At 33.6% G+C, this 24,780-nt stretch overlaps 1 protein-coding gene across 1 annotated transcript; it reads left to right on the top strand.

The window, feature by feature from the left end:
* The first annotated feature begins 14,114 nt into the window (after positions 1-14,114).
* Positions 14,115-14,749, top strand: LOC110263026 (heavy metal-associated isoprenylated plant protein 47-like). Its single transcript, XM_021103560.2, has 2 exons — positions 14,115-14,175; positions 14,493-14,749. The coding sequence occupies exons 1-2, from the start codon at positions 14,115-14,117 to the stop codon at positions 14,747-14,749; spliced, it is 318 nt and encodes a 105-aa protein (XP_020959219.1).
* The last annotated feature ends 10,031 nt before the right edge of the window (positions 14,750-24,780 follow it).

Here is a 24,780-nt window from a genome sequence, read left to right as displayed (position 1 = left end):
TTTCATATTATCATTGAATCAAATTTTGTATATTATTTTATAAACAGTCAGTAACGTTTTGAAAGTAATAATGTATATTTTTTGTTTTTTCACAATGATAGTCTAGAAATATTTAATATATATATAACACTGCACAACTAACTTTTTGCTAGGATTTTATTGCTAAATTGATGTGGCATGGTCCTTAATAATAAACTTTGAATGAAAAAAGAATAAATTCGACTACCTAACATTCAACTTCCAATATATAATTTTTTAACAGAGAATAAGAGATTATATATCCCCCCCCCCCCCCCCCCTCTTTTTCCCCCTGAATTTGCTTCATTTCCCTCCTATCAGGAGTAAACACAATGACAATCTGTATTTCCTAATTGGCCGTCACTTAAATGAAGACGTCCATTATATTTTCTGTTGAAGTCACCTCTTTTAATTGAAATAAGTGTCTCAAATTATGATTGGCTTTTTAATTTGATCTGGTTTTAATTATATTGAACCGTATTGAATCAAACCATAAATTCAAATTATATGGTTCAAATTTAAAAATATCAATATATCTTTAAAGTTAATATTTTTATTAACAGATTTACTTAATTTTTTTTACTTTAATAATAAAAATAAAAAATTAAAAAATAATTTATAATTTATATATCTAAATATAAATAAATTATGATAAAATGAATCATACTAAAAATAAATATTAATTAATTAAATAATTAATTTAAATCTAAAACGTTAGACAATTATTTATATTTATAATTAAATTAAATATTTACTAACTGTTAACAATTATAATTTTATTAGTTATTTAAATATTTTTGTTCTCATAAAAATTAGAAGTCTAATTTAAAGTTTAGAATGATATTTTGATTGTAATTAAGTGTTAAGGATAATTTTATTTAAAATAAAATATTATTTTATTTAAAGTGCACTATTATAATTATAATTAATTATTGTGCATTAGAGCATCTTTAATACTAATGCTAATTCTAATTTTAATTTTATTTTGAATCCTACAAGAATATTTGTGAGACCATCTATTATAAATAGTGATTTAAAATTCAAAGTGAAGTTTATTCTTTCAATACTTAGTCTTAGTTCATTTCAAATTTTATATTATTTTATCAACATAATTATACGAATGACAAAATTTTATTAGTTCTCTATTAAAGTGATACCGTATCTCTAATTAATATGAATTAGAGTATGATTTGATTTGAAATTTTTGTATTTAATTTTGGTATCAATATAATAGTGTAGATAAATGTATTTACTCAAAGTTTACTAAAGATTATGGAGTAATTATTTGTCTATATGTTAATGATATGTTAACCATCGGAACAAATTTAGAAGAAATTCGTGTAACGAAGGAGTATCTAACTTCTAAAATCAAGATGAAGGATTTGAATGAAGTTGATATAATATTAAGCATAAAAGTGCATAGAATGAAGTTGGCTTTACTTTAAATCAATCTCGTTACATCAAAAATGTATTGAAAAAATTTGATCATCTCACAGTTAAAGAATCCAATACACCCTATGATCCTAATTTTAAATTAGAAAGAAACATGAAAGACCTATAGTACAATTAGAATATGATAGTGCTATAGAAAGTTTAATGTATGCAATACATTGTACCAGACCTAATATATTATTTGCTGTGTGCAAATTATCAAGGTTTATAGAAAAACCTAGCAATCAACATTTGAAAGCTATAACAAGAGTTCTTAGTTATCTCAAAAAAATCATAAACTTGGGATTACATTATAGTGATTATCCCACAATTTTAGAAGGTTATTCCGATATAAATTGGATTACAAATCTTAGTGATAACAAATCCACTTAGGATGAATTTTCACCCTAGGTGGTGGAAGTTGGGTCTCAAAGAAATAAACATGTATTACACATTATATTCTACTATAGAGGTTGAGTTTGTAGTTTTATCAGCTGCAGGTAAAGAAGCAGAATAGTTAAAAAATTTGTTATATGATATAAAGTTGTAGCCACAGCTAGGGGTGTTTGCGGTGTGGTTTGGTTTGGTTTTTGAGAGAAAAGTCATCCGATCCAATCATTCAATTAAACTGCGGTTCGGTTTGGTTCGATTTTTTTATTGAGGCCATCCAAACCAAATCAAACCAATTAAAATCGGTTTGGTTTGATTCGGTTTGTTCAGTTTTTTCAATCAATTCAAAAAATATACTATCATACTATTTCACAAAGTCATAACATTGAAATCGACAAGCACAAATACACAATAGCTAACAAAGTCTTGATCCAACAAAATACATTAAACTTACTATAAATAAATAGCAGAAACAATAAATTAAATTAAAAGAACAAATACATTATTGAATAATGATTTTTCACTCTAAAGAATGCACATTGATATAAATGTCTCTTCTGAAACACTCCATGATTTAAATTTTGAAATACATAGCATATTCTTCTCTAATTCATCTTAAATGAGAAAATTTGAAATAGGAAAAAAAAGGCATCAACAACTATCATATCCAGTGCATCTGCGTTTGTCTCCTATATAGTATGATGTCAGAAGTTTACAAGCAACATAAATTACTTAATAAAACAAAGTGCAGTGGTCAAAGAAAATAGTCATTTTGTTTTTGTTGATTGTGTTAATTAAGTAGACCCGCGAGAGATAAAAGAGAAGAACAAAAGAATAGTCACTGCATTTTATGTGGCAGTGAATAAAATTTCGGTATTATAAACCACAGTGGTATGATGAGATCACATACTCTAGTCATCAAGTAAGAATATTGCAATGACATCGTACAACAAACAATGAAGGAGCTTTACAGCAGATGGTTGCTGCTGTTAACATTGTAAGGGACTTTAAAATGGCAACTGATGTACATAAATAGTTACAAAGATCTAATATGACATGAAATCACAAAGAAATCAATCCCAAATGGATTACAATAAGCCATGACGTAAGGAACACAATAGATAAAAAACAATAAATAGCAGAAACACAACAAATAAATTAAAAACAGAACGATACCAACAACCAGCAACAATACCAACAATAAAGTAATTGAACAAAAGTAATTCAACAATATCCAGTTTCTCATGACATATACTAAATCATTAGATCAATGACGAAGGTAATCTAATACTTCAAAACTGCTTCTATTTTTTCATTATTCAAATATCTTACTATACTGATTTCAATCTCTTCCTATCAAGATTCAGAACCTCCAACACTTGATAAATCATACTAAATCACTTCAAAAGTAATTTTTTATTTCATATTATTTTTCCAAAAAATCAAATAATAATAATAAACCAGAAGCAGTTTCAAATAAAGTTTTCAGATATTTTCAGCTAATTGTATCATTGAACAAGTATGTCTATCTGATTGAAGAAATGGAACACATACCCTTCGACATCAAACAACACTAAGCTACTTCAGAGTATGATAAAACCTATTTGACCAAGGTAGGTTTTCAAGATAACACATCTTCCGGTAGTCACATAATTCTTGGACAGAGCATCTCCTAAACAAATACATTGAACAGTGAACCACAGAACCAATTTTCCTAAACAAATACATTGAACAATCAGAAGCAATTTTCCTAATCAAATACAGTGAACAGTGAACCACATAACCAACAATCAGAAGCAATTTCCCTAAACAATGAATAACAAATAAACCAATGAACAGTAAACCAGCAATCAGAAGCAATTTCAATAAACAATGAACAATAAATAACACAATGAACAACAATCAAAAGCTGTTGAACAGAATAAAACAATGAATCAATAATTATTAAATAAAAATTAGTCAACGGGCTCCATATCTGACTTGAATCAGTGGCTGAGTGGCTCGGTGCTGTGCTATGTTGTGGGTGGCCAGAAACGCTGCTGGGAAGAAGGTTTCGGTGTGCTGTGTTGTGTTGTGCTGTGTTGGGTGGCTCGGAGGGAACTGGTAGAAGGCTTCGGCGCTGCTGGGAAGAACACTGCTGGGTTCGTGCTCGCTGTCGCTGGGAAGAGCGCTGCTGGGTCCGTGCTCGCTGGGAAGAAGGCTTCGGCGGCGCTGCCAGGTGCTGGAAGGAAGGGCTTCAAGCTCGAGACTCCAGTGGAGAGAGCAAGAGTGCGAGATTGAGAGAAGAGAGCAGCTAGACGCCTAGATCTAGGTTTACATTTGGGAGTGTGGACTGTGGAGGGGGGTTAGGTCGCGAGTGAGTCAAGAGAGGAGAGTCACATTAGGGTGGGGGGTGTTTGTTTTTTAGGATTTTTAATATACCGGTTCGATTCGGTTCGGTTGGGGTTTTCATTGTCAGAATCGAAAACCGAACTAAACCGCAATAAGAACAGCAAAATGTATGTTTTTGGTTTTTTCGATTTTCAGTTTGTTCGGTTTTCAGTTTTTTCGGTTCGGTTGATCGGTTTAGATCGGTCCAGATCGATTTTGAACACCCCTAGCCACAGCAGATGATAGTCATTTCAATCTTCTGTGATAGTGAATCAACCATGTCTCAAATATATAATAAGGTTTATAATAAAAAGTCTAGACATATAAGTCTGAGACATGAGTTTGTGAGACAACCAATAGATGATGATTTAATTACTATCACTTATGTAAGATCTCAAGAAAATTTAGCAGACTCTTTGACTAAAGATTTGTCAACGGATAAAATAAAAAAGACTACTGCAAAAATGGGATTAAAACCTATTATTGTTAAATGATGAAAATCCAACCTTATTTTAGTAGACCACTCATTTTAAGGTTTAATGGGTAATAACAAATTATTTAATAATTGGAGCACTAATGTATATGATTGAGTGCTATTTACAATAAATTAGGAGGGTGAGTTAAAACTCTTAATAGAATAATAATATTATTTATCAAAAGATTCTAACTATATGAATATAGGAGTGGTGCCGCTCTAATCGAAAATTTTAGAGGTTTTATTCTCGTAAATATTCATGAAATCAGGATGAGTATACGGTTATATAAGTGCTTAAAATTATAGACTCTTGAGCTTGGAGGGTATAAGTAATGTGTGTGCTTTTTGGTACTAGCATATGGAGTATAATTTTAATTGATTAGACACTTATTTACTTCGTTAGAACTTTAAAATTTACACTAAAAGAATATTTAATCTTAATGACACATTCTTTATGCATATACTTGTATGATATTTAAAATTTTGTGAATAGTGTGAGATTAAAAGGTATTTACAGATTTAATTAATGAATATTATTAATATTAATAAACGGTTACCAACTGTTCATATATTGTTAATTATAATAATGATACATAATACCATTTGGTTAAAGGGACGCATTCTTTTAAGAATGGCGTATGTTTGAAACATGTACCTATTGACAATAGAAGAGTTATAACAATTTATGTAAGTGACAAATTATAATTGTTATGTGTAATAAATATAAATAAAACTTTTGTCTACTTTTTATACATACTAATTAAATGTGTATTTTAACTATTGAAATATTTTTTTATTAAAAAGAGTTAAGAATTTTTTATTATTACTAATTAAAAAATTCATAAATTTTATATATTATATTCTAAGAGAATGTCATCAATCCTATAATAACTAAATGTAGAAACAAATATATCTCTAAACAAAACAATTTAATTATACTTTAAAATTAAAACACAATTAAAATTTTGTTATTTTTTAATCATAATTACCCAACACTTCTTATCTAAGAATGTGTCTCAGCAAAGACGGATAAGTTTACTTTAATTCTTTTGGACTATAATATTTTGGCTTAATTTGGTAAATACTTAGGTGTTTTTAGGGGTGATCATGGATATTGGATACTCGATTATCCGTCTGAACTCGAATTGAACCAATTAAACTGATCCTGAAACTAACGGGTAATTAGGTTTAATTCGAACTAAATCAATGACTCTGTCTAGTAATTGATTCGGGTAACGATTTTGGCAATGCAGAACTCATCATACCAATCTGAAGATCCGACTATCTATTAATTAAATAAAAAAATAAAAAATTAAAAATTAAAATATACATATCTTTTAATATGTTTGAATTTTAATATATTTAGTTTTTAATGTGTTTGGTATTTAATATGTTTGAATTATTTTTATTGATTTTACATGTTTATTGCATTTATAGAATTTTTAAAATAAAAATTTTATTTTTTACTTTTTTTTATAAATTTCTGTTTTATTGGTATCCAATTATCTGAACCAAATTAATCCGTTTTTAATCGATTTGGTTTGGTTCAGATACATAAAAAAACGTAAATCCAAATTAAACTGAAACAATTACAATTTAATTAGTTCAGTTTTAATTTTACTCTAAAACCGAACCAACTCAACCCGTGATCATCCTTCTTGTGAGCCATGAAAGGATTAATAAAGCTTCATTCCTTGAATGAGCTGTTTAGCATTTAGAAGGAGAAGCTTCTCAATAGAATAGAGCTGGCCACATTTGTCTTGTTCAAGACAAAAAAAAAAAAAAAAAAAACTCGAGATTTTACCTAAAATTAAAATTTTAATTTAAATATATAAAATATAAAATTATAATAAAATTTAAATTGTATGTAAAATTATAAAATTTAGTGAAAATTTTACAAGGTCAATGATCTCATTTAAAATTATAATATATATATATAAAAATTAAAATTTAAATCGATATTTTAATTATTATAATGTTAGTTATATATTTCTTTTATTTCAATTACAGAATGCATGTCACTTTTGTTTCTCAAAGAGTTTATTGATAGTTTAGTTTGCTAATTTATTTCAAAATAATATTAGAGAGCTAAATTTTTTTAGCTATTTTAACAAAGTTTTTTATTTTAAAGTATAAATTTTTTATTTTAAATTTTAAATTTTAATTTTAATTTTAGATATTCAAAAAATAAGAATTTTAAAATTAAAAAATAAAAATTAATTAATATTAACAAATTAAAACTAATTTCTTATATTTTTTATTTTAAGTGAAAAGCCGCCTTATTAATGGTGGATATTAATATTATTATTCCTTGGAACACTATGATTTTTTTAAAACAAAAAACTCAACACAATAAGGTAAAACAGTTAGAAAGTACAAATTGAAGTTACTAGATAACAAACTAGAAAATTAAACTGTAGTCATCTTCGACATTGTCATCAACAATTAGAAGGATCAAAAGCAACCTATTTTTTGTAACTCCTAATCGACTTGTTGATAACCTCCGCAATACCTGCTTCTTGATACCTGAATATCCTGTCATTCTTTTTCAGCCAAGTATTCCAGATGATAGTACAAAACCCATCAATGGACAATGATCCGATAAACCTCTCTGCATGCCCACCTTTAAGCCGCGTCTCAGGAAACTCTTCAACCCATTCCATTCTAACCAACACCCGATCAATGCGACCACACGATTGGCCCCTGAACCAAGTAAACTTACGGTCATTCAGCGTTAAATCCTCCAGCTTTATATCATGTATCCAATTTTTAGGACGACTCATTCTTGCTTTCTCCTTTTGTTTTGCTTGCCTTCTTTTCTGTGCATTCGCTTCTGAGGCTTGAAGAATAGCCATAATGTCTTCTTCCTCGCCATAAAGAATAGCACCTGATTTTACCACCAAATTCCAAGCCACTCTATTTTCAAATAAATCGTCTTCCCAACTTCTTCCTTACTTTTCTAGATTTGGCTCACTGCCTATATCCTTTCCAGAACCTCCAGAATCCTCCAAGTTCCTTAAATCCCCTTCCTCTTCAAAGCAATTTTCATTCATCACTGAATTTTCAACCCCCTACATCTGATTCTTCCGCTTTAACATCCCTCATCCTGCTTGGAGCAGTGTTCATCTTCACACTCCCATTTAGCCTATTTGCGGTGACATAAGTACTATTCAAACTCCTTATCTCCTTCCTAATTACTGTTTTTTCTGCCATACCGTCACTATTTATGTAAGCATTTGTACCAGCCTCAACGAGCATCACGGTCATCTTCTCATTAGAATGTGCCCGCATTCCTAACACAGTTTCTTTTGTCACTATATTATTTTCTGCACCTTCGACAGACCCCAACCTGGCGCAAACTGGTTCAACAGTGACTCCATGAGGTTCTCGCTCTCCACTAAACACCACACTAGCGTACTCTGTCCAAAACTCCACACAGTCACCGTCACCGCCTGTTGGTCTTCTCGCCCCCTTCATTGCCTCTCTCCTACCAGTCCCATTGGCCCTACATTGAGTCGCACCCTCCACATCCCCTACACAAAGTCCAAACTCTTTGACCCTCTTCCACCTCGATGGCGCAGTATCACCGTCACAAGCCCCCGCGACAGCCACCAACACAGCCTTATGGAGACGCATGACTAAGTACTCGCCATCACATGTCACTGCAATAGTACCGTCATTGCATCTGAAATTATGCCCCTCTCCCACAAAAAACGATGATCCTCCCCTACCCGTACTGCCATTCATCCAAATCCGCAATGGTAATAACCATTCTGCCCTCATCTTAATCATCCTCCTGTGAACCCTATGTCATCATCTCCGCCGCCATGTTCCAATGGAGCTTCATCGGTTTATTAGGTGTTTTAATATCCTTGGTGTAGTCGTGTTCAACATTAGAGATCCCTTTTGTTATTGGTCCTGTTGTCTGCACGCTCTTCAAATAATTCTCCCCGTGTATATGATTTTTTCCACGATCAAAGAGCTCTTCTGCAAAAAAAACTATTGTTGTTCGCATCTTTTTTATTCTGCTTGTTTTGACATTGACATTCCTCTTATATTTAACTTCTCTCATATAAATTTCTTTAGTCCGCAGCCACATTCGATTCATTTCATTTATTCCTTGGATCACTATGATTGCTTCAAAGAGATACGATGGCTTGGCAGTGAAGGACTCTTGGATTTCTAATGTAGCCTTGCTTGATAAGTTTGTTATTGTTTGACAATTATGTTCTAGTAAGACCTCATAAATAAGACTACTGAGTTTGGAAATAAATTAATATATATATCTTATGATGACAAAACACTGGTTGGATAAGTCCAAATTTTTAGTCTTGTTTAATGCACGTCTATGATATATAGATATTTGATACGAATATGAAACATAATACGATATGAAATATGTAGATATACGAATTTAAAATTTTTATAAAATATTAACATAACATATATATAAATATAAACTATTTTTTTAGATAAATTATAATAATATTTTAATATTTTATTATTATTATTATTAATAAAATATACATTAATTTCTTTATTATTTTTATGTTTTTATTATATAAAATATTTAAAATATTTTTTGTTTTAATAATTAATAATATATACCATTTCTAAACTCATTTCAAGAATACATGTTAAGAATAAGTCTAGACACGCTAACATATAACAGTATTTAAGTATGTCTAACAATATCTGAGGAAGAATTTTTTACTTTTTATTAAGATACGGTTAAACACAGAAAATACACCTGTCGAATGAGTATCGATGAGTGTGGTATCTGAAATGTGTACGACATGCAGACATGACAAATTAGAAAAATATTCTTGCTACGTAGACGTACTTATTAGTGTTGTATGCCCAAATTGGACAAGAGAAAGTATAGGGAACAATGCTTTTTCTAAACAACATAAACAATAGGTTAAAAAAGGAAAGTTAATTTCAATTTTAAAAACCAAATTTTGAATTAATTAGGTTTAATCATAATTTTGAATTTTTTTGGTTTTTGCCGCAACTGCTCTCTCACAATTTTGTGCCACCACCGCCGCTGCTGTATCGCTACCCTGGTGCCCCCGCAGCTACTATCTTGTTTCTTGTTTTTTATCCACTAAATTGGAGGATGTTCATTTTACTATGTATGCGGATGGTTCTTTTCATTATAAAATGGATGTTTATTTGGGTATACCATTAGTATTTTAATTGATTTTTTTGATTCTGCATGCACATGCTCTGCAAGATGTTTATTTTACTATGTATGCAAATAGTTCTTTTCACTAAGATGTAGATGTTCATTATTAAACACCACTCAAAGAAAATTTCCAATTTCTTCTCCCTATAATATATGGGTTAAAAAAAGAAACAGGTACGAATGTGATAAAAATACAAGGGACTCACGATGGGGAGGGTGATGGGGCAACGACGGACCCGGTCGGGCTTGGCTGTTGAAGATGTGCGGTAGAGAGGACGATCGGCGCTGGTTCTAGGTTGCGACAGTAACCACACTGGGCAGGGACATGGCGTTGGGGAGGATGCTAGCAAAGGTGCGTCGAGGCAGCGGCGGAATATAAAAGGAGAAGGTGGCTTCATTGCGGTGACGGCGGGTGAATACGGCACTGAGAAGCTTCGTGCCATGCGACAATAAGCGGCGTCATAGGGGATGAGCGTTGTCACAAGGGCTGTAGCGGTCAAGGTTGTCAAACTCGTGAGTCTAAGTAAACTCGTGGAGCTGACTTAGACTCAACTCGCGAGTTAACTCGTAGACACATACGAGTTTACCTGTTATGAAGTTTATATATATATATATACTCAATTCTAACCCTTCAAAATTAACAATATCAATTTTAAAGCACATAACAAACTAAAAAATAGCACACATTACAACAAATATTTTAAAATATACATTCAAATTCTCCATAATTATTCTTATACAACATAGAACACACAAAATTAAAAATTCTAAATTTGTAATACTAAATCTTTAATTGAACATTGAACAATATCAAATAATCAAATTATAAATTATACTAACGTTGTAATTTATCAAAGCTGCAATACTGAAAGTAAAAAAAATTATAAATTTTTAACTCTAAATAACCAAAATAATAAATATTTGACAATTCAACATTCAATACAAGTTCAACAATATGTTTACAACTTACAATTAACTCTAATCAAAATAATTAATTACTAACAGACATGAATGAATGATCATCTGGCCATCTAACATAAACGATAACCAATAGGCTAAAATTAGAAACAATAAAATTCAAAAAACAAAAAAAAAAAAAAACCTAAATTAAAAAGCAAAGACTCAAAGAAGGAGCAAAGGCATACACAACAGAAGCAAAGAAGGGGCAAAGGCTCAGCAATAGCGGATCGATGACAAGTGTGCAGCAGACAACGACAGTGAGGGTGCAACAGCAGCACGAAACGACGGCAACAAAGAGTCATAGACTTCATGACGGCGTGAACCAGAGCAGAGATAGGACTATAGGAGAAGTAGTCGAACTCGTGAACGACGACAACACGACGGAGTTGCAGATAGTGGAGACGCGAAGAAATACAGAGCAGAGAGTAACAAAGATAAAATCCACAAAGACAATGGCACAAATCAGAGTAGAGGTAGCAAACGCAGTCGAATAGCGACAGCTCGACGGGGAACGGTAACTGCGATAGAACAAGGAGAGAGTGAGACTGAGAGAAACAACATAGATGAGTGAGTTGTGTGAGTTTTCTTTTATTTTTTGGGAGTGTTATCGTAATCCTAATAGAAATAGTATTGTTTTTGGTTTCAAAATGACACTTTTTTTTTAGCAAAAATGGAGAAAAACACAAACTCGCTAACTCGGTTCTGGACTCGCGAGTTTGACCGAGTCCAGTTAAGTCTAGCCGAGTTTACTCAGGATCGAGTCTATGTCCGAGTCAACTCAATTCCATATCTAAACTCGTACGAGTTTACGAGTTAACTCGCGAGTTTGACAATAATGACGGCAGTGGAATGATTGTGATGAAACTAAGGTTTAAGATAGATAAAGGTGAAAATAAGTAAATATATTATTAGGTCTGCGGGTGCAGTTCGTTGTTCACATTGTTCACAACTCCGGTTGCCTACCTAGCGGAATTGATTTAACAAATAAAAAGCCCAATTTATCAAGTATGGTAAGAATTGTCCGTAAAAAAATTCATCTCATACAAAAAAATGAAAGCAAATTCATCTGAAAAGTCTTAAAACACCTTGATTCAACTTTTTTTCGTCGAAGCCTATGTAAAATATTAGGAGTGATTGGAGGTGGCTTTGGGCATGCATTGAAAATTCCTTAAAAGATCGAATGGCAAACTTAAAGATGCTACTAGTTAGAAAAGAGGATATATGGAATAGGTAGAACTAAGACATTAAATGTAAGATATTTTACATAAACATTTAGCTTCATAGTTTGATAGTTAAGCTTTGTTCTGTTTTTCTCACGGAAAAAAAAAAGAACGGTTAGCCTATATACAGTTTTACACACGTTACTCTAAATGTGACATTCCTTGAGACCAAATTTCTCTTAAATCTTTCTTTATATGGTTCGTAGAAGATTTTATTATAACATCTCACTCTCTTTGGGCCCATCAAAAGAGTTTACCAATTCAGCTTGATGCATTATTTCATTAGTTATACCCAAAACACATACCTTCCCCTTATTACTACTCCCTTAATTATTTCTACTTTATTTACAGTTACACTATCAAGAGGAGAATATATATATATATGAATATTTACTTTATAAATTTTTAAAAAATGAAATAATTAAGATATTAAGAAACTACTACTATACACTCCACTATATATTTAGAGAGAGGCAGAAAGTAAATAAGCACCTCATTCTAAAGTTTTACATGAAAAACCAATAAGAAAGGCTTGTTTCACCGATAGGTTTCAACAACACTACATAAAGCTACCCATTTTGTCTCCAATCATGAAGGTAACATCTCATATCACACTATATATTATATACATATAAATTATTTTCACATACATAAATATAATTAAAAAAATATTGAGCTACTAAATTATCTCAAACCGAATTTGTATACATATTTTGCATTTTTTAATTTACATAAATTGCTATAGGTGATAGGATTTTACATTTTGTTTATAAAATTCATACACTTACAATGATTTATGAGCGATATTTCTAACTTCCTTAACAAGTGTATACCGTTTTCTAAGGATATAAATTTTACATTTTTATTTCGTAAAACCTACAAATAAATAAACCTGCAATAACTTATAAGCAAATTTTTTATTTCATTAATAAATTAATCGTTATAGCAGTTTCAATTTTAGGGTTATACATAAAATCCAACCCTTTGAAACAATTTATTGGGAGAGGATCATTTTATCGTTGTTATTCTTAATCCTACGTATTATATATTAATTAAAGTCAATTAGATTATTATAATAAGGGAACATTGTCTTTGGAGAGAGATTAAAAAAATAACTTTGGTTTTGCCTAGTATTGATTTTATAGAGAGATATTGTTTTGAATATTCAATTTCTAGTTTATCATATTAGCACACTTTACCACTTTTGTATTGTAGTATGCCATAAGCCCATAATCTAATATCTTTTTCATCCTTTGAGTGAGTTAAACATTAATAAACACCTATATTTTTAATGGGTTTTGTTAAATATTACTTTAACAATACTCGTTAAAAGTTAAAAAAAAAAAAAAAAAAAAAAAAAAAGAAGAAGAAGAAGAGGTTTTTGTAGAATTCAATAAAATCCGTGTATTTATTGTCATTGAAATTTTATTTAAAAAAATTGTATATAGAAACTGTTTAATTTTAAAAGTTTAATAACTATTAAAAAATGATTAAAGAAAACTCTTTTATTATCCAAATACAATTTTTTAAATAAAATTAGAGTTTAGTTAACTTGTGTCGAAGGTAACTATTAATAAAAAATTTTAATTTTTTCTACTTTAATAAATAAACAACAAATGTATTATTGGAAATTTAAACTTTCTCTTTTTTCTATACAAATCTTTTTAATTTAAAATTATTAGAAATATAACTATTCATTGTTTTCTTTTATCAGTTAAAAGTTTTGAAAAAAGTAGTATATGAGAGGAATCTTAAAATGTGCTTTTAGAGCACATATTAGTTAAATTCATAAAAAATTAAAAATAAATCAATTTGACATTTAATAATTAATATAGTTGTAATTAATAGTGCTTTAATTATAACTACTTGGCTTTGAATAAAGTGTGCAGGACCACTTTCAACTATAAATTTGCACATAAAGCTTCTAATTTTGTAGTAGCTAGCTAGCTATATATGTAACATTATATGATAGGAAGGAAGTGTGATAAGTGATGACATGCATGTGAAACGCTAACTAACTATAAATATATGTATTCTTGTGCAGCAAAAAATAAGCATAAAGATGCAACTGGATTGTGACAAATGCAGAAGCAAGGCACTCAAGCTTGCATCTCAAGAAAAAGGTAACCACGTATCAACTATCAAGTAATTAATTAATGCTATGATTTCAATTCAGTAATTAGTTAAAGGGGGTAACAAAAGCATCAACTACTTATAGGGGTATGAATTGTGAAAGTTCTGTTGAATTTCCTCCATTTGTGATATTTCTCTTCTATCTTCTACACAACCCTATTAACAAGTACTTACTAAGTTTGAAATTTTTCAATATTGGTCTTAATAGTTTGATCTTAATTAGTTAATAACAAGACTTGGTTCCCCTAATGAATTTTTGATGACCACTAAATTATTCATCATCATCATCAACATTATTATTATTCAGGTGTAAGCTCAGTGGCATTGGAAGGTGATGATAGAGACCAACTGGTGGTGACTGGAAAAGTTGATGCGGTGTGTTTGGTTAGGGTTCTTAGGAAGAAGTTTAAATATGTAAACCTCATGAGTGTCCAAGAATTGAAGGAGAAAGATGATAACAAATGCAAGCAACATAATCCTTCTGCTCCACCATCTGCTCCTTATTGCTACTATCCGGTTTATTATAATTCTCATCCATCTCCGAATAATTGTTCCATCATGTGACGAATTATACTGATTATGATATTAATATAATTAATGATGATAATAATTATTATTTACTAGGTCTTCTCAGCTTCTTATATGTTAGTAGTTGCAAGAAATTAAATAAATGTACGATTTATTTTTATCATGTTCTATTTCTTTTTTCCAATTACTATAATTTTAGAAGTTGGTTGTGATATCTTTCATTTTAATATATCCTTATTATTAATTAATTAAGTAAAACAGAGCATGCTGAATTATTTTGTTCTAGTCACATGGAAGTGTGTCTTTTACACTTCATTATTCCATCACTTTAAATTGGTAAAATTCAATCCAATCGAAAACTAATGTGATTTTTAACTTAGTCAATTCAACTCGATCTTTCTAACAAACAGAAGAATAATTAGGTTTCTATTTCGGAAGGGTTGCTCTATGTTTTGGGGAATAACTGAAATAATATAGCCCATAGAGAATCACCAATAAATAGAAAAGATGACAAATTTTTCAATGGGGCAAAGTATTGTTTAAAGAATTTTGATCAATTATAAGTAATAGTGTAATTTAGAGAAAATGATGATATGTATTCGTAAATTTATTAGTTTTTACCTTTTATTCAAAGTTATTTTTTGTATTAGTTAGATTTCAACGTTGAGTAAATATAATAAGTAGCTATAAAATAGGCATTGGTAAAAAGTATAGTTAATTAACTTTTTTTTTATTAATATCAGTCAATTTTTTAATTATTATTTTAATTATTTTAAATTCTAAATTATAAATTATAAACATTTAAACTTAAATACTAAATTATAAAGCTAAACTTTAAAATTAGCTAATGTTAACTAACCAAAAATTAATTTATCCATATATACTTTCTTTTAAAAAATTCACACGCGTTCACACACAACAAATACAATTAAAAGACTTTCAGAACTTACCAGTTATATATGATCATTCTCACTAAAAATGCAATGAATTTGCTAGACTAGTAATTTAAACATTATTAGATACATAATTATTTATGTATATTTTTTTATTGGGTTAAATTTTTGAGATAAATAATTTCATAATATAATGTTAAAATTTTTATTCTATTACCTAAAGAGTTAAAGTTCAATTTTCGATGACCCCAAAATAATAATTTTAGTGTAATGCATATAAAAGATAAATAAAGCTAAAAAAAATTATGCAAAAAAAAAAAAAAACTCTTGCAGTGAGGGACATGTTAGACATCTAAGTATTCATGTACTTTTTGTAATAACTTAAAGTCTTGGAATAAGTGATTTCATGATACACATTATCAGCTGACTTGGCTTTTTTTTATCGTCTCTACATTACAATAAAGACAAATGCTACGGTATAGAAAAAGAATTCTTTCTACAGTTATAGAAAACATGTGTCGCGTTGCTGTGAAAGAATCTTTCATTGTATGTCACATCCGGCGATGAAGATTTGGATACAGGGGCTGCAACGTTGCAAGGGTTTTGCATGTGGATAGCTGGGGAAAGCTAAAAGAGTAGGTGTTTGTTACTTTGTTAGTTAGATTACACATGTTTAAATCTAAGTGTAAGTGTAATAAGATGTCGTTACTGAATCGGGCGCTACGAGGCATGAGTTTTGAATTTACCTTTTGGGCCTTGTAAATCACTTGTAAGATAGAGTGTATTTTGCTAGCTTCGAAAAAATCTTTTTTTGTGTTGAAGGTGCAGTGAGAGTAGTTAGAGATTGTGCAGGTTCAGAGAAAACAGAGAAGAGAAATATGGAAATGTGACTTGAATCAGAAAATGGCAAAACTCAATTAACCATGAGGCATGACAAGCCTTATATACAACCATAGATATAATGAGTTAAGTTCAACTCATTTGTTAGGTTCACGCACACACTATATTAGTATACACATGCATAGCAGCTGATAAAACTCTACTCTAACCACTTTGTGATATTTCACTAGCTAACTAACTAATTCAGCTACTTAGCAACTAAATGGTTAGGTTGTTAGTCTCTCAACTCACATGTCAGGTAACACCTTTCCTCAAGTTAGGAGTACAAATGTCTAGTAGTCCTAACTTGCCGTAGAGAGTGGAGAAGGTTTCCAGTGCAAGTGGCTTTGTCAATAGGTCTGCTATTTGTTCATGAGTCGAGATAGGAAGAAGGTGGATGAGTTTTTCCATCACCTTGACTCTTACCACATAGCAATCAACCTCAATATACTTCATTCATTCGTGAAAAGCTAGATTGTGAGCGATGTGAATGGCTGCTTGGCTATCATAGTATAGACTTACAGGTTTTTCCAGCTCAAAACCTAAGTCTCTTAGGACTTTCTTTAGCCAAATTGCTTCTCTAGTGGCTGAAGCCAATGCTTGATATTCTGCTTCAACAGAAGATAATGCCATAGTTGTTTGTTTTCTTGCTTTTCCATCAAACAATCGAATTCCCAATGTAAAAGCAGTAGGCAGATATGGATCTTCGTGAATCAGGGAACGCTGCCCAATTAAAGTCACTAAAACCTGACACTAGCAGATCAGACTTGGACGGGAAGAACAACCCAGTTGCAGGTGACTTCTTGATGTATCTCAGAACTCTATATGCTACCTTGAGGTGCAAAGTAATTAGTTTCTTAAGAAATTGACTGAGCTTGCCAATTGCAAAACTGATTTCTGGCCTTGTGTTAGCCAGATAAAGTAGTTTGCTAATTAGCTTCCTATACGCGCTGTAATAATTTCCCCTCATCTTTTGTCATCTTAGTGATATAATCTATTAGGGTCAAAGATAGTTTGCACTCCTCTATTCCAGAATCTCGTAATAAATCCAAAGCATACTTCCGTTGGTATAAAACAATGCGTTCCCTGCTTCGAGCAACTTCCATCCCTAGGAAGAACTTTAAATCACCAATGTCCTTGATACGAAACTTCTCATGCAACAGTGCCCTAATGGAATTGATTTCATTCATGTCATTCACTGCCAACACCACATCATCTACATAAACCAGCAGTACGGTGAAGCCACTCCTCTTGTGTTTGGTAAACAAGATGTGATCTGACTTTGATTGGTTGTACCCACTGATGAGCGGATATTTTATACGCTTTTTGGGGATAATTTCATATAGTTTTGAGTATGTTTTAGTTAGTTTTTAGTCTATTTTTATTAGTTTTTAGAAAAAATTCATATTTCTGGACTTTACTATGAGTTGTGTGTTTTTCTATAATTTCAGGTATTTTTCTGGCTAAAATTGAAGGAGCTGAGCAAAAATCTGATTCAGGCTGAAAAAGGACTGCTGATGCTATTGGATTCTGACCTCCCTGCACTCAAAGTGGATTTTCTGGAGCTACAGAACTCGAAATGGCATGCTTCCAATTGCATTGGAAAGTAGACATCCAGGGCTTTCCAGAAATATATAATAGTCCATACTTTGCACAAGGATAGATGACGTAAACTGGCATTCAACGCCAGTTCTCTGCCCAATTCTGGCGTCCAGCGCCAGAAAAGGATCAAAAGCTGGAGTTGAACGCCCAAACTGGCATAAAAACTGGCGTTCAACTCCACAAATGGCCTCTGCACGTGAATTGCTTAAGTCTCAGCCCAGCACACACCAAGTGGGCCCCAGAAGTGGATCTCTGCATCATCCATCATAGTCTACTCATATTTTGTAACCCTAGGCTACTAGTTTAGTATTTAAACAACTTTTAGAGACTTATTTTGTACCTCATGACATTTTAGATTAAAACTTTGTATTCTCTGACGGCATGAGTCTCTAAACCCCATTGTTGGGGGTGAGGAGCTCTGCTGTGTCTCAATGAATTAATGCAAGTATTCCTGTTTTCTATTCAACATGTGTGTTCTTATCTAAGTTATTCATTCGCGCTTCAACATGAATGTGATGAACGTGACAATCATCATTATTCCCTATGAATGCGTGCCTGACAACCACCTCCGTTCTACATTAGAATTGAATGAATATCTCTTAGATTCCTTAATCAGAATCTCCGTGGTATAAGCTAGAACTGATGGCGGCATTCATGAGAATCCGGAAAGTCTAAACCTTGTCTGTGGTATTCCGAGTAGGATTCAAGGATTGAATGACTGTGACGAGCTTCAAACTCATGAAGGCTGGGCGTTAGTGACAGACGCAAAAGGATAGTAAATCCTATTCCAACCGGATCGAGAACCAACCGGTGATTAGCCGTGCTGTGACAGAGCGCGTGAGCGTAGTTTTCACTGGAAGGATGGAAGGTAGCCATTGACAATGGTGGTCCACCAACACACAGCTTGCCATAGGAGGACGTGCGTGCGTGAACAAGAAGACAGAGGAAAGCAGAGATTCATAAGACAAAGCATCTCCAAAACTCCAACATACTCTCCATTACTGCATAACAAGTAACCTTTAATCCATGCTCTATTGTTTATTTGCAATTCAACTGATAAACATAATTGACTTCCTGACTAAGATTTACAAGATAACCATAGATTGCTTCAAACCAACAATCTCCGTGGGATTCGACCCTTACTCACGTGAGGTATTACTTGGACGACCCAGTGCACTTGCTGGTTAGTTGTATCGAAGTTGTGACAATTATGAATTAAGATCAAAGCACCAAGCTTTGGAGCCATTACTAGGGATTGTTCGAGCCTGGACATCACAATTTCGTGCACCAAGTTTTTGGCGCCGTTGCCGGGGATTGTTCGTGTTTGGACAACTAACGGTTTATTTTGTTGCTTAGATTAGGAAAAATTTCTCTTTTTTTGGTTTAGAGTCTTTTATTATTTATCCCTTGTTAAAACACTTTAAATTTATAGCTCAGTTAGTTAGAACGTGGTGTTTATGTTCATGGTAATTGGCTATCATATTTTTTTAAAACCTTTTTCAAAAATAATTTTTCTATTAAATCCTGTTCCAAACTTTAAGTTTGGTGTTTTCTTGTTGATTTTTCTTAAAATTTTCGAAAATTTCCATAACTCATTTGGCTAGAGCGTTAATCTGTGTTCTTGGTAATTGGGTTAGAGTCTTTTATATTCTTTTCAAAACCTTCTTTTTTATAAATAATATTTTCTCTATTAAATTTTGTGCCAAACTTTAAGTTTGGTGTTTTCTTGTTGATTTCCCTTTGGTTTTCGAAAATTTTGGTGGTTTTCTAAAAATTTTAAGTTTGGTGTTCCTTGGTATTTTCCCTCCAAAATTTTCAAAAACAAGGAGCATTAGATCTAAAAATTTTAAATCTTGTGCTATCTTATTGTTTTTCTCTTTCCTCACTAAATTCAAAATTATCTTTTCTCTCCATTTTTAAAACAAATTTTCGAAAATTATATAAAAAAAAATTCAGATTTTTTTAAAAAAAATTTAAAATCTTTTCCAAATCATATCTTTTTCAAAATCTCCTAACCACTTTTTCTCTCCTCACTTTTTCAAAAATCTTTTACTCATTTTTATTTATTTTATTTTGATTTATTTTATTTTCGAAATAAATTAATAAATAAATAAATAAATAAATTATTTTTTTTATTTTACATCATCTCCCTTTCTCCATCATGGACCTAAGCGGAAATGAACAGTCCAGGAGGACTCTGGGGTCATATTCTAACCCCTCTACTGCTTCATATGGGAGTAGTATCTGCATACCCTCCATTGGAGTCAGTAGCTTTGAGTTGAATCCTCAGCTCATTATCATGGTGCAGCAAAGTTGCCAGTATTCCGGTCTTCCACAGGAAGAACCTACAGAGTTTCTGGCACAGTTTCTACAGATTGCTGACACAGTACATGATAAAGAAATAGATCAGGATGTCTACAGACTATTTCTGTTTCCATTTGCTGTAAAAGATCAAGCTAAGAGGTGGTTGAATAACCAACCTAAGGCCAGCATAAGGACATGGAAACAGCTGACAGAAAAATTCCTGAATCAATATTTCCCTCCAAAAAGGATGACACAGCTAAGGCTGGACATCCAAGTCTTTAAACAGGGAGATAATGAATCCCTTTATGATGCCTGGGAGAGATACAGAGAGATGCTACGAAAATGCCCCTCTGAAATGTTTTCAGAGTGGGTCCAGTTAGACATCTACTATGGGCTTGCAGAAGGAGCTCAGATGTCTCTAGATTACTCAGCTGGTGGATCTATCCACATGAGAAAGACAATTGAAGAGGCTCAAGAGCTCATTGATACAGTTGCCAGGAATCAGCATCTGTATCTAAGCAGCAACCCTTCCATGAATGAAGAGGTTAAAACAGCAACTGCTGAACTCAGTCCTGTAGAACAAGCTGCTGAATTCAATCAGCAATTGGACTTCCTAACAAGGCAGTTAGCCGAATTCAAAGATAGATTACAAGAGACAAGGATGGCTAATATACATATGGAAGAACAGTTTAAGCAAACAAAGCAGCAGCTGTCAAGGCAAATAACAGAAGAATGCCAAGCAGTTCAATTAAGAAGTGGGAAAACATTAAATACCCCACCTCAAGGCATCAAAAAGTCAAGAAATGAGCAACCCACCAAAGATTCACCTGAGGACAGTAAGAGCCCAGGGAAAAATAAGTCTGGCGCAAAAACGACAGAGAATTGGTGGAAGGCTGGCGCTGAACGCCCAGACCATGCCCAAAGCTGGCGTTCAACGCCAGAAACAAAGCAGGATTGGCGTTCAACGCCAGAAATGGGCAAAAATCTGGCGTTGAACGCCCAAATAGGGCAGAATCCAGCGTTGAACGCCCAAAATGGGCACAGTTCTGGCGTTCAGACGTCAGAAGCAGACAAGGAGCTGGCGTCCAGTTTCACTCCAGCTTCTGACTCTGGCACTCAATTGCCAGTGAGAGATCAGACATACACAAGTGCTGATAACAACCCCTCTAAAAAGGCTTCTTTAACCACTAAGGTTGAAGAATATAAAGCCAAGATACCTTATCCTCAAAAACTCCGGAAAGAGGAGCAGGATAAGCAATTTGCTCGCTTTGCAGATTACCTCAGGACTCTTGAAATAAAGATTCCATTTGTAGAGGCACTTGAGCAAATACCTTCTTATGCCAAGTTCATGAAAGAGATCTTGAGTCATAAAAAGGATTGGAGAGAAACAGAAAGAGTTCTCCTCACTGAAGAATGCAGTGCAGTCATTCTAGAGAGCTTTCCTGAAAAGCTTAAAGACCCTGGGAGTTTTCTGATACCATGCATATTAGAAGGTAATTGCACCAAGACAGCTTTATGCGATCTTGGGGCAAGCATCAACCTAATACCTGCATCCACTATCAGGAAGCTTGGCTTAACTGAAGAAGTTAAACCAACCCGGATATGTCTCCAACTTGCTGATGGTTCCACTAAATACCCATCAGGCGTGATTGAGGACATGATTGTCAGAGTTGGGCCATTCGCCTTTCCCACTGACTTTGTTGTGCTGGAGATGGAGGAGCACAAGAGTGCTACTCTCATTCTAGGAAGACCCTTCCTAGCAACTGGACGATCCCTCATTGACGTCCAACAGGGGGAAATAACCCTGAGAGTCAACGATGATGAGTTCAAGTTGAACGCTGTCAAAGCCATGCAGTATCCAGACACATCAACAGACTGCATGAAAGTTGATCTCATTGACTCTTTGGTAGAAGAGATCAACATGGCTGAGAGTCTCGAATCAGAGTTGGAAGACATCTTTAAAGATGTTCAGCCTGATTTGGAGGATTCAGGGGACATGAAAGAGCCTCTGAACTTTCTTCTGAAAGAGGAAAAACCCCCTAAACCCAAGCTCAAGCCACTACCACCATCCTTGAAATATGCATTTCTGGGAGAAGGTGACACTTTTCCAGTGATCATAAGCTCTGCTTTAAATTCACAGGAAGAGGAAGCACTTATTCAAGTGCTAAGGACACACAAGACAGCTCTTGGGTGGTCCATAAGTGACCTTAAGGGCATAAGCCCAGCTAGATGCATGCACAAAATCCTATTGGAGGACAATGCCAAACCAGTGGTTCAACCACAAAGGCGGCTAAATCCAGCCATGAAGGAAGTGGTGCAGAAAGAGGTCACCAAGTTACTAGAGGCTGGGATTATTTATCCTATTTCTGATAGCCCCTGGGTGAGCCCTGTTCAAGTCGTCCCAAAAAAGGGAGGCATGACAGTGATTCATAATGAAAAAAATGAACTGGTTCCTACAAGAACAGTTACAGGGTGGCGCATGTGTATTGACTACAGAAGGCTCAATACAGCCACCAGAAAGGATCATTTTCTTTTACCATTCATAGACCAGATGCTAGAAAGACTAGCAGGTCATGATTATTACTGCTTTCTGGATGGCTACTCAGGCTACAACCAGATTGCAGTGGATCCCCAGGATCAAGAGAAAACAGCATTCACATGTCCATCTGGAGTGTTTGCTTATAGAAGGATGCCATTTGGGCTATGTAATGCGCCTGCAACCTTCCAGAGATACATGCTCTCTATTTTCTCTGACATGGTAGAAAAATTTCTGGAAGTCTTCATGGATGACTTCTCAGTATATGGAGACTCATTCAGCTCCTGTCTTGATCACCTGAAACTTGTTCTGAAAAGATGCCAAGAGACCAACCTAGTTTTAAACTGGGAAAAGTGTCACTTCATGGTGACTGAAGGAATTGTTCTTGGGCATAAAATCTCAAACAAGGGAATAGAGGTGGATCAAGCAAAAATAGAGGTAATTGAAAAATTACCACCACCTGCCAATGTTAAGGCAATCAGAAGCTTTCTGGGGCATGCAGGATTCTATAGGAGGTTTATAAAGGATTTTTCAAAAATCGCAAAACCTCTAAGCAATCTGCTAGCTGCTGACACGCCATTTGTGTTTGACACAAAGTGCCTGCAGGCGTTTAAAACGCTGAAAGCTAAGCTGGTCACAGCACCAGTCATTTCTGCACCAGACTGGACATTACCATTTGAGCTAATGTGTGATGCCAGTGATCATGCCATTGGTGCAGTATTGGGACAGAGGCATGACAAGCTTTTGCATGTCATTTATTATGCCAGTCGCGTTCTAAATGATGCCCAGAAAAATTACACAACCACAGAAAAAGAACTACTTGTAGTGGTTTACGCCATTGACAAGTTCAGATCATACTTAGTAGGATCAAAAGTGATTGTGTATACTGACCATGCTGCTCTTAAATATCTACTCACAAAGCAGGATTCAAAACCCAGGCTCATCAGATGGGTATTGTTTCTGCAAGAGTTTGATATAGAAATAAGAGACAGAAAAGGGACAGAGAACCAAGTGGCTGATCATCTGTCCCGGATAGAGCCAGTGGAAGGGACGCCCCTCCCTTCTCTTGAGATCTCTGAAACGTTTCCTGATGAGCATTTATTCGCCATTCAGGAAGCACCATGGTTTGCCGATATTGCAAACTATAAAGCTGCAAGGTTCATACCCAAGGAGTACAACAGGACACAAAAGAAGAAATTAATTACTGATACAAAGTACTACTTGTGGGATGAACCTTATCTCTTTAAGAGATGTGCAGACAGAATTATCCGTAGGTGTGTGCCTAGAGAAGAAGCACAGAGGATCCTGTGGCATTGCCACGGATCTCAATATGGAGGCCATTTCGGAGGTGAGCGAACAGCCACCAAGGTCCTCCAATGTGGCTTCTATTGGCCTACACTCTATAAAGATTCCCGAGAGTTTGTACGTAATTGTGACAGTTGCCAAAGAGCTGGTAATCTGCCTCATGGTTACGCCATGCCTCAACAAGGAATCTTGGAAATTGAGTTGTTTGACATATGGGAAATTGACTTCATGGGACCTTTCCCACCATCATACTCAAACACTTATATTCTGGTGGCAGTTGACTATGTATCAAAATGGGTTGAGGCTATTGCCACACCCACCAATGATACTAAAACAGTGCTGAAGTTCCTCCAGAAACATATTTTTAGCAGGTTTGGTGTCCCTAGAGTACTAATCAGTGATGGGGGCACTCACTTCTGCAATAAACAGCTTTACTCTGCCATGGTTCGGTATGGAATTCGCCACAAGGTGGCCACTCCATATCATCCACAAACCAATGGGCAGGCTGAAGTCTCTAACAGAGAATTAAAGAGAATCCTGGAACGGAC

Source organism: Arachis ipaensis, chromosome B5, assembly GCF_059453495.1.
Source record: "Arachis ipaensis isolate K30076 ecotype BB chromosome B5, ASM5945349v1, whole genome shotgun sequence".
In the NCBI taxonomy this organism is placed as follows: Eukaryota; Viridiplantae; Streptophyta; class Magnoliopsida; order Fabales; family Fabaceae; genus Arachis; species Arachis ipaensis.
This window is presented reverse-complemented; position numbering and strand designations above follow the sequence as displayed.